Raw genomic sequence first — 15,750 nt, forward strand, 5'->3', positions numbered from 1 at the left:
AACCTTTGCTAAATATTCACAGAATTCGCGGTTTTGTTGAATCTTCACAGAGTTTGCTAGCATTGCTGAATATATTCACAACTTTGCAAAATATTCATAATATTCACAGATTCTGAATATTCACAATGTTCACTAGCCTTGTTGAATATTCCAATAGAAACTAACTTTTTTAAATATTCAAAAACTTAGCTGAAGCTGATTATCCACAATGTTCACAAGACTTTGGTACTCATATATGTACTTTACTGAATATTCATAATATTCATACATTTTGCTGAATATTTATTTATAATATTCACAGAATTTGCTAAATACTCAAAATATTCAAAGACATAACTGAATATTGACAGAGTTCGCTTCCTTTGCTAAATATTCACAATATTCATAGACTTTGCTGAATATTCACAATATTCATAGACTTTACTGAATATTCTCAATATTTGAAGATTTTGCTAAATATTCACGTTATTCACTTCATTCACGTAAATTGATGTTGTAGTTTCTCGATTTATTTTCCCCTTGAAGTTCTCTTGAGTGAGGTAACAGTTCTGAATAGTATATTTCTAGGCAAGACTTCTTTTCACAAAACTTTTCTTGTTAATTATAGAGAATTTTCATGCCATATAAGATTCCATACAAGATTCTACAATGAATTTCTCAATATATATTTTAAAAATGAATAAGAAAAATCCCTCTTGTCAAACTTCCCAACAAATTTTTGTTGGCCATATAAGTTTATAAAATGATGCACAAACTTTTGCGAAATCCACTCTGACTTGATGCTGCGGAGAAAAGATTTCAATTTTCTGCTTCATAATTTATTTAATATTGTTTCAAAAGTGTCAATAGAAAGGTTATATAGAATATAAGTTTGTGAATCTCCAAACCACCTCCATGAAGGGTATATTGCAAAGTGTCTTTTGATTGAGGAAATGTTTCTGGTTGAAGAAAACAAAAACCAAAAGGTTGATGTGTGGGAAAGACGTTGATGACAATTGACCGACTTGTTCTTGGGTTTTTTGCATAGAATTTTTATTTGCTAATCACCATTTTGTCATAAACATGTACACACAGAATTTATTGTTAATTTTCTTATGTTTGTTTTGTGAACATTTTGACCCGCATTTTATGTTTATTTCTTTTCTGCTAAATTGTTTCTAATTCCTTCATCAATCAACATTTAGCTATTTTTCATGTCCTGACCAAGGGGGACACATTCATGACTATGATGTACAATTAACTAATTGGACGAATGTAATACAACATCAGTGCAACCAGTTGAACATGTTGGCTGATTTTGATTAAATTAAAAAATAGAGAAATCTTCAATTTATTGGTTTTTCAAGTGTTTTTGTTTGTTAAATTTTTGTGTTTCTTTTGATATTTTTCAAATAATTGAAAGTTTGACAGATTTCAAAATATGACTAAATAAATAAATGTAGTTCATCCATTAGTTCATCTCAATTTGACACCTGTTAATCGTATACTCTTTCGTTGAGAATTATAATGATTACCAGATGCGATTGACTTTCTCCTTCGTGGGTGACTTTGACCCCTTCTGTTCGTAAGCTTTTCTTTAAATCTGGAACTTAATGATGATCTTTACCGATCCGATCTACCATTCCTAATCGGTGAAGACCATTGTTAGACATTAGAATTAAAGAAAAGCTTGCGAATATTAGGGGGTCAATGACACCCATGGAGGACAAAGTCACCCGCATCTACGGTTTAATAGAAAATAAGATACAGTTATTCATAGACATAGTTGCCACTGTTTCTTATTTGACAGTTATCTCAAATATATCTATCAAAGAGGAAAAAATATCTTCAGATTTAGTATTATAATGCAATTTTAGAAAATTATTAAAAAGTAGGTGAGATTATTAAGAATCTCACCTAATAACTTAAGGAAGGATGTGACAGTTTGACAGATGTCAAAAACTTCTTAAAAATACGATTTCAAATGTTAAGTCACAATTCTTGTATGTTTGAAATTGTCGAGAATATTATAATATTTGAATTCATTCAATATTTTGAATATGAATTTTAAACAAAATAGACTTATTTTCAACTTAATTCCGATTTATTTCGGCTGTTTTGAGGAAGATTATAAAAAATCTCTCTCTTAAATTTACCGAATCTTTCACATTTTTCAGATATCATATTTTAAATATAAATATTTGACTTTAAATATTCATTTCATGAAATACTGAAATAATTTTTTAATTTATTTCGTGAATTCTAATTTGTTTTGTAAGGAATTGATACCAAGATGTTAAAAAAAAATAATTCGGTTTTTCCGTTCAATTGGTTTTTAATTTAATTTGCAAATTTTTTTTTTCCTTTTGCATCTCTCAAAAATTAGGTAAATTAGATTTTAATTCATAAAACATATGACAGTTGCACTCAGCTGTCAACTTCATTACCTTAAATGATTAAAAAAATATTTAAAAAACATTAACAACTGTATGTTGAAACGAAGAATACCTTCAATTGTACTACAGATTAGCATTAAATTATGGAGATGCTTGAATAATTCAAGCATCTGCGAAAGGTTCTTGGATTTATTTAAAAAGTCAATAAATTTGAAGTCTTTAAATCTATTTTAGAATGGAAAATCTTGAAATCCACACGGTTTTTGTCTTGGATATCAAGATCCCAAGACATTTGACAAATTTAGTATTTAGATCTTGATTTTTTGACTTCAGATTATAAAAATTTTACAATTTTCCTAATTTTTATTTTTGATGTTGGTCTCAGAATCGAAACAAATATGATATTATGGATGTAAAAGAACCGAAAGAACGTAAATGATTTCGAAGTGCAAGTCAATTATGGTGGATATTTCCTTTTAGTTCAGACAAATTTCTCTTTTTAAGAAACTGTGAATGCAGTGAAAGCGTTAATTTTTTAAGTTATCGTACATTTAGAGACAATCTACGGATAGTTGTAGGTAACTTTATTCCATAGTTGAGCTAAAAATTAGATGTTCAAGATCGGGTGGTCTATTAGCGGCTTAAGCGTTCATCCATTATTTATGTTTACACAATTTCATGTTCAAACATTAGAGAACGGTAGATCAACTACGGATCTTATATATGTACTTCGTTTCAACAATCAACTGTGAGATTCTTTCAAGTAAAGTCAAATCGTTATAATTTTATTTGACAATTTTTCTGATACCCGTCTTTCTTTAAAACTGAACGAAAGAATATATGCTTCATTGACAGATGTCAATATGTGGAACAAAAACTTTAATTACAATCCACTTTACAATTGAATATATTTGACAGTCTGAATAATAATATTTCTTTATCTACGCTATCCGACGAACTGTCATAAGATAAAATTAATAAATTTCAAAGGTTCCAGTATTTGACATTTGGGTCAAACTTTTTTTGAATTGGTAGTTCTTAACGTTTTTTTTTTGTTTTTTTTTTCTTGTAAATAAAGTTTATGTAAAAGCGAATATGAAAATGAATTTGTGTTTCATGTGTAAAGGCTATAGTAAGAATTTAATTTGTACACCATTTCTTTCTAATCAGTCCCCCTTGATTCCATAACCCATCCATATATAATTTTGTAGTTAGTGTGCGGATAATTGTTGTCAGCTTGAAAAGATGCTTTTCTCAGTGATTGCGCTTGGATGGAAGAAGTATATTTCTAAAATTTTACGCAGGAGCAACATTTTTGGTACACATTATCCTTCTGGATTTCTCTTTTTCTCTACATTTACATATGGGATTTGCATCTAAAATGGAATATATTTTCACATCTTTTCTTCTCAAAGTGAAATGTGTCTCTATAAAATTGTCTGCGTGTTGGCAAATTGTTCGTCTTAACATTCCATCTATATTTTTTTGGTTAAATTGACGAAAAAAAATATTTTTCTGATAAATTGTGAACACATTGGGCTTGATTTTCTTTTGGGATTTTTTTTATGATTCTTTTTCCGTATTGGTTGTGTTTTTTTTCTCATTGTTAATTTTTTCCCTAAGTCACTTTTTTTTAGTAATTGTGTAATTTTCTCATTACAAAATTAGAAAATAACTTTTACGGTGATAGTCTTATTTGTTCATGTTGTTCAATAAAATACATTTTTTTTTTGTCTTTTAGTAGTGTAACATCTATATAATTTGATAAATCGTCCAGCGATTTTACATTTAAAATTGATGTTGGTTATATCTTTTTTTCTCTATAAATTTTTTATTTCTTTTTTAGTACCTAAGTAATATTGTTAAGTGCGCATATTTTCAGCTTCATTGTAATTCTACACAAATATCTCTCTCACGTTATGTGTTTTTCTCTTCGTCATCTTTTCTACTAAATAGACTCTATTTATGACATTTTTTTCTCAGTAGATAACATTCATGTGCTACCTCTTTTATTTCCTGGAGAAATATCCGTGTTAACAATTTTCTTCTAAAAATACAATTTCTTTTAGTCGTAATTATTCTGAGGATCTCCACTAATGTTAGTTAGAATTGAAACAATGGTCTTTTATCTTCAGGGATAACATTTAATATTAATTTTTTTTAGAACTTTGTCAATTTCTTGTTTTAAAACAAGGAAATTTCTTTAGGGCATCGATATAGACATTACAAATGACGTCAGATACATTTACTAAGTACGCTTTTTCCGTGGTTGTCTTCTAGTAAATTTATCCAGATTATAGCCATAGTTTTAACGACGATATTTCGTTTCGGTGTCTAATATTTATGGTTATTTTTACGCCTAGATTCAATTACAACTAACATGACGAATTCACACGTATTCATTTTTTTTCTGTTATGATTATAAGTCTAATATTCAACACTAAATAATATATATTCTCTGTTTTTTTTATTATTTATATATTTTTTTAATATTTGCCCAAAAATTCATCTCTTTCAACATTCAAGAAAATATACCAAACTCGGCTTTTAGAGGAGCGGAGCACATTCTTATTAGGTTATGGCTGTAGAATGGAGCTTTTGGCATAAAAGAGGAATATATATTGTTCTGTTGCAATAAAAAAATATATGATTTTGAATTTTTGTACCTTTAAGCGTGTTTTACAACGTATACTTATTTTTCAGGTAATCACTAGCAATGACTACTATAGGAAGATAGTCTTTGATTAACTTACCTTTTGAGACTCTTCTACACTCAGTTATTACATAATAAAATACCATAAATTTCTTTTCCAAAAATATATTTTGTAGGGAACTGCACCTTGAAATTAAGCTTAGCCAAAGACAATTTTAGGGTACGCCTATTTAAAACAAAGACGAAGACTGATTGACCTCTATAAAAGAGCTAAGTTTCAAAATTTTCAAAATGGTTCTTAAATTTGCTTAATAATAAATTTATGTTTATTCAGATTTCAGTAAAATATTATTTTTAAAATAATTTGAAATCTTTACAAGTCTCTGAATTAAAGAATTAAAAAATGAAGAAAAATTATTTACTCTTGGGAAAAATATATAATACAACCGTTATGGAAGGTTTAATACACGCTCCTTGAAACAAATCCTTGAATTTAAAGAAAAAGAAATATATCTTTTCTGTTAATCTGAGCATTAATAAAACATTTAAATTTTCATTTTTTTACATTTCAAAATATATTTTTTTCTAAGTTGGCTCTCTGTAATTCTAGTGATAGGCAAGTTTTTCTGGAATAAGAATGACAAGGGATCAACTTATTTGAGTTAGTTCCCTATTTCACAAAAATATTGACGATAAGTCTATTTTGTGTCCCTTTAAAAATAATGAATTAAAAAGAGTATAATTTTGAAAATATTTCATTAGTGACATCAGCATCTGTCGTAACTTTCTTTTCACAAGTTTTTAGGAAACGAAATTTTCAATTAAGCTTTATTTTTCTTAAAAAAAAGCCTGAATACGATACTTGTGAATCAAAACAGAGAAAGTATAGTACTAATAAACTTAAAGTTAACTTAAATTGACAAAATGAAAAATATAAAATTAAATTATTCTACTGATAAGAAACGCCTTTATTAAACTTAATTAGCCAAATAAAATATCTGTCTCTATAAAATATCTCTATCTCTAAAAAGCTTTTATTTCATAAGTTTTGTTGAAAAAATTTTGTGCATCGTATCGCTTGTTTTGTTTTAAATTAATGACAGATAGACATGAGAGTGTGTCTAAGCATATTTTTCTTGCAAATTCAATTAAAAAAATCACTCACTTCCGTATTATTCACTGGACAATATTTATTTAAAATAATTTTTATTAGGATTCTAAAAGTTTTTTTTTCTCAAGTGCGTTTAATAAGCAATATTACACAGATTGCAAATATGTATATATCTCAAAAACAAAAATGAAGTTACGACAATTACTGATTTAACTGACGATTTCTAAAAATGGAATTTAATATGAATATATTTTAAATTCTCTTTATATATGCAGTAGAATCTCAAAATCGTAAAGAACTAAATTAGCGTATTGTAATTGGTAAGGAGCGATTCTATTAAAGACTGCTTCCATATTTCAAAGATTTCTGTGGAGAAAGTTGGTATGGTTCTATTTTTGTAATTCGAAAAACTTTTTTAAACTAACAATAAACTTCAATTCTTCAGCTATTTTGAGTAGAAAATGAAATTTAAGACTTTAGTAATACTGTGATAATAATTATAGTTTCCAGGGGTAATCATGAATTAATTGTTCGGATATTTATGCTTAAATTATTTGTTTTACAAATGCAAAATAAAAAAAAAAAGAAATAGAAAATTTATTATTTAAGAAAAAATTAGGGTTCATAGTATAAAACAATCATCCTGAAATGGTTATTGTTGTAAAACATTCCCAAGACATTAAAGTGTCTTTTTAAATTGAAATTTAACTGATTCCATTTTTCAAAATTTTGAAATAACTATTTTTGAATAAAGTTTTATATCGTATGTTTAAGTACGATGTTTAGAAGGTTTGTAAATCTCTTGAGAATTTTTAAGGAAACTGAAGAGAATTTAGTCAAATCATTATTTACATTGTAATTATGTTAAGCCGTCTCCCGGTTTAAATAATAAGTATGTCCAGCACATATGTGTTTAGGATCTTACGGCCCAAATGGACTCAGGCTGATCCTCAAGAATATTAAGACTGTAAGTGGTAGTTAAGATTTATCCCAAAGTGTAATAGACTGAGAATTGGATCATCAATTTGAGATTCTTAGCTCAAATTTCCTTTACTTAATGCCTTAGTGCCAAATTTTACAATTTAAATATTGTCGAGGATCAACCTGAGTCTAATTAAGCCCTAAGGGTTGAAGCTCATCAGTCCCTTATTTTGTAAGTAAGCCCTTTTTAATCATTAATCCTCACATAAGGCTTTCTGACAAAATCCATTATTCTATCGGTTTCTCGTGATTTTTCAAAAGACATTTTATAAAAAGAAGTTATAAAAAAATTGAATTATTAAATTTCTAGAAAAAAAATCATTGGACTTATAAAGTCAAACTCGTGCCATTATTTTTAAAAACTTACTTTATGCCGGTTTATCTGTGCTTCTATAAAATTAATTTAGATTTCACTCTTTATATAATATTTGGCCTCAAAAATTGAGAAATTAAAAATAAAGCTTTTTTAACGAATTAGTCTGAAGATTATATTACATTAGATTAGAAACTGTGTACAAGGAACCTAAAATATTTTGTAATAGAAAATTATGTTGGGTTTTTTTCAACATTTAACAAGATCAACCATTGACTCTTTCGTCTCTTTTGGACTCTGAGTACCCAAAGCTTCATATGAATATTCTGTGAAAAAATGTTTTTTAATTATTCAGAACTGATAAAAATCCGATTCTTATAGATGATTACAAACTATAAGGATGTCCAAGTGTAAGATATTTTTTGTAGGACCTCAATTAACTCCTGAGTTAAGATATTTTTGATTAAAAAATCGTAAAACTGGCTTGCAGCATATGCTGCGGTCCGGAAAGAGTTAAAAGTTCAGAAAGGATTAAACATAAACAAGATAGTTAACACAACAAGTGAGTTCTTACACATAGGATACCTTACAAAAAAGATAAGAATAAAAAATTGAAGGGCGAAATATTTGATTTATGGGCGTGGTCTATTTTTTTAGTAGGTGGGACATACAGACCTCGTCCATAAAAAACCATATCGTGAGTTTTTTTCTTAAAAATTGTTTTAGTAACCCTTTGTTGTAAAAATTATAGGCTTACAAATTTTAATTTTAGTTGACCAGACCTTTTTAAAGTTATTTTAAGGCGGAGTTCAGTTAGGAGATTTAGTACAGTCTCCCTACAAAATACATGATCAGAAAGAAATTGATATAAAATGTAGCTGTCCCTTTGGAAAATAAATAAAACCCCTTCCTAAAGCCAAGAACCACCTTCCCATTAGTAAATATAACAGTTCATACACTTTTTTTTTTAATTTCTCTTTGCATATACATATATCTCTTTTTATATTTTCTTTTACTAATTAATGTATATTATACATACCACTAATATTAAATTTGGGTTGTGTTATTCTTTCTGTTCTGAAAATGTCTCCACGCTATAAGTGATTTTAATAATGTAATCTTTCTAAAAAATATCATTCTTATTAGCGTATAAAAATAGAAAAACAACTGTAAAGGTATTTTTTTAAGTAAATATTCCAATATAAATTTTTCTTTTTTTTTTCTTCAGTCGTAAATGAATTTTTTTCTGGCGGTAGTGACATTTTTCTTCTCTCCAAACCATTTCCATTCATCCTTTTGCTATAAATTTCAATCAATGAAATGGACTTCGTGATAGAAAAAATCCTACGATTTCGTACTAAGTTTACACGAAATATTGTGTCCGATTCTAAACCACCCCTCATGTGAAGATTTTATTTTGAAGAAGTTCACACACGCTTTCGTTTTTCGGTCGTATCATCAAAAATGTTGTCTTTTTTAATCTCATTTGGGTAGAATATAATTTTTTTTGGAAAATAAATTCTTTCTTTTATCGAAAAGACCCCATCTGGTGCGATGAGAGTCATTTGGAAGATTGAAAAGGGGCTCTAATTCACCATTAAAATTGCTCTAATAATGTTATACATGTCAATAATGTCTCCTAAAAGTACTCCATCTTACTCTTGATTACCATCTAACATGACGATTGATCTACGGAGGGTGATTCCTTTTTTTTTGGGAGAATTATGCGCTTTCTCAGATCTAACATTTGGCTAGTATTACGTTTTTTTTACTTGCTGCTGTCCCCCTTCTTGGTGGATTTTCAAATCCCCATTCTTGGGGATGACCAGAGGGATTTAGAAGAGGAAATCACCACAATCCATGGTGTAGTCGAAATCCTCAACGCCCAACTCCTCGACGCCTGTCGAATGAAAATCTATGCCAGTCTCCACATCCGTATGATAGATGCCAGCAACGGAAGTGTCCACATAGTTCGTGCAGTGATTCGTGGGCAGAGCATGGAGTGTGAAGGAGTCTTCACATTGTGACCATGTGAGCTCTGTGGGTGGACAGGAGGGAGTGAAAAAAAAAGATATTGAGGGCAACTTTGGGGGTGAATAGAGAAAAAAATCTAGACACATTTGAGGACTGTGGGGGATCTTTGTATATCGATTTATGTGGTTTGTTTAGCAATTCAGTTATCAGAGTCGAATGGGAACTAGATAGGGTTTTTCTCTTTCTTTAGTACATTTGAGAATAAATCTTTTGAGAGTTTGTCAATACCTTAAGGTTGAAAAATTACACTGGATATAAATTCACAAAAGCAAATGGATAAATTATTTAACCCTCAATTACCCTTAGAAAAAAACCATTCGAGAGTTATAAATCTGCTTTGGAGGGTTCGAGTGAATATTCTATGGATTCTGTAGTAGATTTCAATCTTAGATTCGTGTCTAATCATTGCTTAAAAAATAGATTATGATGTTATAAATGTATAAAATTGACTTCAGCATTATTATAAAATATTTGAACCAAGAAGTTTATCTTAAATATGTCTGTGAAAAAACATATTTTCAGATAAAAGTAGAATCACATTAACCGTCAAATCATAACTGTTATCGTCAACACCTTTCAATTTTTTTGAAATTTTCGCTTGAATTCGTTTTTGGTACTTCGATATTTTCACTTTACGTTTCGCAATTTTTCATTACCAGAACTACGGGCCAAAGTGTTATACCGGCTTTAGACCTAATGGCTTAACCTTATGGTCTAACTCAAGTAATTTCTGGTAAAATCTCAATAATATTTTTGAGAAAATTTATATTTAATATTCAAGTTTTATAGTATGAGTTATATGGGCTAAACCTCAATTCTGAAGATCGCTTCTGAAATAAAGGCTTGTGGTCTTCAGAGTACTCCGGGTCCTACCAGTAGAATTAAATCTACGAGCAGCAATTTTTACATATTACGGCGTTTCTCTAACTCCGTAACTAACTTCGGTAACTAACTATCTCCAGTGTGGATGCATAATGTCATTTTGCGCCGTTTTTTTTCAGTCCCGAAAATATGCATAATCCCGGGACCTCCTGTACCGCTTATTATTATTACCGGTACAGGAGGTCCCGGGATTATGCATATTTTCGGGACTGAAAAAAAACGGCGCAAAATGACATTATGCATCCACACTGGAGATAGTTAGTTACCGAAGTTAGTTACGGAGTTAGAGAAACGCTGTAATATGTAAAAATTGCTGCTCGTAGATTTAATTCTACTGGTAGGACCCGCAGTACTCTGAAGACCACAAGCCTTTATTTCAGAAGCGATCTTCAGAATTGAGGTTTAGCCCATATAACTCATACTATAAAACTTGAATATTAAATATAAATTTTCTCAAAAATTTATTAAGACTATTAACATGACCTTTAGCTCTTTCCTATTCCTCTTTTTTCTCCAAAATCATATTTTTAGCGGTTTTTAAAATATTTTTAAATACCCTTGACTTGACCATTAGGGTGTTTCAACAAGGAAAAAAATATTTTGGCACTATTCTCAGGGTGCTGTATTTGATGAGACAAGAAAGTTTTTCTTCGACGACCATATGATCAAATGCTGTTTACAGGTGGCTGAACGATCCTCTCTGTAGTGTAAAATCAAAAAAATGTTCTACAGAGAGGGTCGTTCAGCCACCTCGAAACGGTGTCTGTTCATATGATCGTTGAAGAAAAACTTTCATGTCTCATAAAATACAGCACCGTGAGAATAGTGCCAAATTTTTTTTTCCTTGTTGAAACACCCTATTGACCATTCTTTTTAACAGTTCTTCAAAAACGTTTGATAGCTCTGCATCGATTGCAATAAGTTTAGGTTCATTAGAAACGTATTTGAAGTCTTGTTTAATCACGTGGTATATAAGTCCAGTAAATTAACTTGCTTCAAGTGTATGTTTAGTACACTATTTTGGACAAATTTTTAGACAGCTTATAAAAACGAATGGTGAACATTAAAAAAAGTTTTAGTGGAAAAAATTCTAAATATAAGTCGTCGAAATTGTCAGCAAAAATATTTCTATACAAGGCTGTTTTTTGTTTTGCTTAGAAAAATAATGTAAAACCACTTTTTGGGCATTTAATTCAAGAGTTTGAGCAATCCGTAAGATAAGAACGCTTTGAACCCTCTTTCTTCTCATATTTCTCAGACAATTTTAGACTTAGAACTCTCTATTGTATATTCTAAAACATTTTTGGAGATTGATATATGATACAACAAATTAGAAGAATTAAAACGAAATGCAAAACAAACGTCAAGTGGAAAAACTGCTCATATAAAAATCGTATAATCAAGCTGAGACACTAACCACACTTTCCGTTTATTATATTTTTGTTAAATTTTATTTTAAATATTTTATTTATTATATAAAAATTATTCATCAGTAAGTTTAAATCGGTATTAAAAAAATGTTGGTCAGAAAAACATTTGTCATGCCCTTTGATTATAAAATGAATCTTTAAACTACAATTTTTTAAATCGATCTTTATAAGCTTTATATTTGTAATTTTCTATAAAAATCTTTAACTTCTGTATCAAATTACTGACCGACTGATCGACTTTGCTTTGTATTGGTTCCTGTCACGACTGTTTGGTAATTTTGAAACACAACGAGGAGTGAAGAAAACAACCAATAGTCGTGATATTGCAAAAGTACTTGAGAACAATCATCTACTAAAAAATAAATGTTCAGGGAGAAGATTTCCTCTATCTATTTTTAACAGAATATATAATTTCTGTTCTAATTTTCTACTTCTTGTCAAATTTGAACGTTGAAATTGGCGAAAAACAGCGCTCGTAAATATTTGACGGTCAATGTGATTCTTTCTATAATTCTTCAAAATGATAGTGGAAACAGATGAATCAAATATTTGAAATCTAGAAAAAAAACGTCATATTCAAGACAGTTTCTAACTGTAATTTCTATCTGTCAATTTTAAATTTAAATATTTGATTTAAGTGTTTCAACGGTAAACAGAAATAATTAATTATCTATAAGTAACAACTCGAATCATCAATGTTTTTACCTCCTATCCAAACACCATTGGGAAGTGTTGACCAACCCCAACCATGTCCCCATGGCAGAACACATGCCAATGATCCACCACGTGAAGATGTATCATTCTGACTGCCCTTCTTCAGAACTGCCACTGCTGCATCATTGCTAACTGCCGGATTGTGAACTCCGCCCTCGTTCATTGTCTTCCTCGCAAATATTTCCGAACTTGTTGCAGCTGATACACAGGGGAAAAAAGCACAATTAATTAAGAGAGAATAATCACGTGTCCTAAATGATTGCAGAAGACATCACAATGTGATCTTCCCATAGTATGACACTCACGTCGAATTCGCACCAATGGACGCTTGAGGACGCCTAATATGTTGGGTTTATCAACGATTAATTCAATTTGTGGCGGAGGTGGAAGCTGCGCAAATAAGTGAGAGAACAAATCATTGCAGACTCATTGAATCGTCACATTATTTTTAAATTAGATATAGAGCCACAGAAGACCACAAAATACAACGTAATAGAATATTATCCACACATTCTGTCGATGATGTGGGAAAAATGCAAATGAAATTCTGTCCGTGAAACTTTTTTACCCATTCCCCCGGACAAATTCGCCCGCCCTTTTTTCGTGTTGGGTTTCACGGGGTGAAAGAAACCATTTATTGTATGGAGGAAAATGTATGAATGAAGTTTTCTGAATGGGGGGATTTGCATAAAGTGTAATCAATTTGATGAATTAATTTGGCAAAATTAATAGAATCACCTCATTCGTATCACAATTAATTTTCCAAGAACATTTCACTATATACATTTCCTAAAATGTCTAATTGAATTTATATAAATGTCTCATCTTCAAATGAACCTTCAATTAGGAGCCACCTCTGCTCTCTCCTACAAATTATGTGTCAAGTGTTGGAAGAATTTTAATTTAATTTAGTGTCGATTTTCTAAACTAAATGAAAGCAATTTTCTGCACAAACTAAAACAACCATTTAGGCAAAGGAAATTGAGAAATTTCTCAGTCTTCAAAATACTCCTCTATTTTCTGCATTTTATATCATGTAATATTTAGTTTTAGGATCGAGACAAACCAACCGGCGCGTCTATCGTTAGAATTTTGAGAGATTGAGATTTGATAGACACTCTATGTATTTTATTCTTATTTTGATTATTAATAGTTCACTTTATATTTTGGGTCAAAGCATATAAACTTAAGCGGTGCTAACCAAAATCCCGTAAAGTCGAAATACCGGAAAACCGAAATCTGAAAAAGTCAAAAACCCAAAAAGTTCAAAACCCGGAAATCCAAAATCCCGAAACCCAAAATCCCAAAAAGCCGAAATACCAAAATCTCAAAGTGTCAAAAACCCAAGAAATTCAAATCCCGGAAAGCCAAAATCCCGAAAAGCCGAAATCTCAAAAAGTCAAAACCCCAAAAAGTTCAAATCCCGGAAAAGCTAAAATCTCACAAAATCCCGAAAGCCAAAATTCCGAAAAGCCCAAATTCCGAAAAGCCCAAATTCAAAAAGCCAACATTCCGAAAAGTTAAAATCCCGAAAGCCAAAATCCCAATCGTCAATATCCTTAAAAGCCAAAATCCCGAAAAATCAAAATCCCAAAAAGTCAAAATCCCGAAAGTCCAAATTCCCGAATACGTCAAATTCTGGAAAGCCAAATTCCCAAAAAGCCAAAATTCCAAATGAGTCAAAATTCTGAAAAGCCAAAGTTCCAAATACTCGAAATTTAAAAAAAAAACCAAAATCCCGCGAAAGCCAAAATCTCGAAAATCAAAATTCTCAAAGCCAAAATCCCCAAGAGCCTAAATCCGGAAAAGTCAAAATCGCATAAACTCAAAATCCCGGAAACCTAAATTCCCGAATGAGTCAAAATTCTGAAAAGCCAAAGTCCCAAATATTCGGAATTAAAAAAAAACAAAATCCCGCGAAAGCCAAAATGTCGAAAACCAAAATTCCAAAAGCCAAAGCTCAAAAAGCCATTATTCCGAGAATCTAAAATCCCGAAAACCAAAATCCCGAACGCCAAAATGTTTAAAAGCCAAAATCCCCAAGAACCTAAATTCGAAAAACTCAAAATCACATAAACTCAAAATCCCGAAAACCTAAATTCTCGAATGAATCAAAATTCTGGAAAGCCAAAGTCCCAAAAAACTCGAAATCTCGAAAGCCAAATACAGAATGGTCAAAATCCTGAAGAGAGAAAAATTATATGGGGGATAATGTATATAGAATAACTTCGCAAAATATAGCAAATTTCCCTTTACCTCTATCAACCGCAAGTCCAATCGTGAGAGTAGCTACTATAGGGGGAAGTGGGTCATCTTTGAAATTGGGATTTTTCACTTATTTTAAATAAAATTGAGATATAATTTAGCTGCACAAACAGATTGAGATGCTAAATTACATTATGATATGGCTCAGCTCCACTTAAAAATGGGAGGAAAATCCTAAATTCAAAGATGCCTCACTTCCCCTAGGGGAATGTTGGCATGGTTCGCACAGAGTGAACCTTCAAACAACGTAAATTTTCTCTTTGTTTGCAAAGAGCTAGTTCGACATTTCTTAGCCATAAAATAGTTAATTATTAAGCTCATGAGACGAGATAAGGAATGCTGAGTTTGCTCTTTGTAAACAAAGAGAAAATTCGCATCGTTTGAAGGTTCACTCTGTGCGAACCATGCCTACTTTCCCCTAACATTTTAAGAATTCGGGATATCGATTTTCTGAATTTTTGCTATTTGGCAATTTTGACTTTCAGGATTTTAGCTTTTTGAGCTTTTGGCCTCTCCGGGATATTGGCTTTGAAGTTTGCACCGAGACCCAAACTTAAATATTACAAGGATACAACTCTATCAGAAGTTTACATTGAGTAAAACAATTATTTCTCACCATCTTTTTCATAATTTTTTCTCTATTAATATTTTCAGTAAAGAAGGAGAGAGGAAATATTAAAGTTGCTTTGGTAAAAATATACTTGTGGTTGGAATTAGGCCCCTGTAGTATCGAAAAAAATATTAACTACCCATGAAGCATTTTCCTCTTTGATTACATTTGAAAAAACTTGATATTTTTTATGGTAAATTTTCAAAACTGACATATATATAATCCCATACTTCGACATTTAAAGTAGTGCAGGAGGTGTCAACTTCTAAGCAAGTTCTAATTCAACATGAGCCTCAGTATGTGAGATAAATCTCTTGACCTATATTCCAACCCAAGGCAGAAACATAAATCTACTAACTTTCAAATTTTGTTGGAAAACTCT

The 15,750-nt window shown here is 30.5% G+C and overlaps 1 protein-coding gene across 1 annotated transcript in view; it reads right to left on the reverse strand.

The window, feature by feature from the left end:
- Positions 1-1,007: 1,007 nt before the first annotated feature.
- Positions 1,008-15,750, reverse strand: part of LOC129798347 (uncharacterized) — a 43,433-nt gene continuing 28,690 nt past the window's right edge. Inside the window, exons 7-9 of the mRNA XM_055841464.1 lie at positions 12,799-12,883; positions 12,485-12,691; positions 1,008-9,471 (exon numbers count right to left, since the gene is read on the reverse strand). Of these exons, the coding sequence (XP_055697439.1) occupies positions 9,269-9,471; positions 12,485-12,691; positions 12,799-12,883 (495 nt within the window). The 3' untranslated portion in view covers positions 1,008-9,268. The remainder of the gene's footprint in view (positions 9,472-12,484; positions 12,692-12,798; positions 12,884-15,750) is intronic.

Source organism: Phlebotomus papatasi, chromosome 1 (assembly GCF_024763615.1).
Source record: "Phlebotomus papatasi isolate M1 chromosome 1, Ppap_2.1, whole genome shotgun sequence".
Classification (NCBI taxonomy): domain Eukaryota; kingdom Metazoa; phylum Arthropoda; class Insecta; order Diptera; family Psychodidae; genus Phlebotomus; species Phlebotomus papatasi.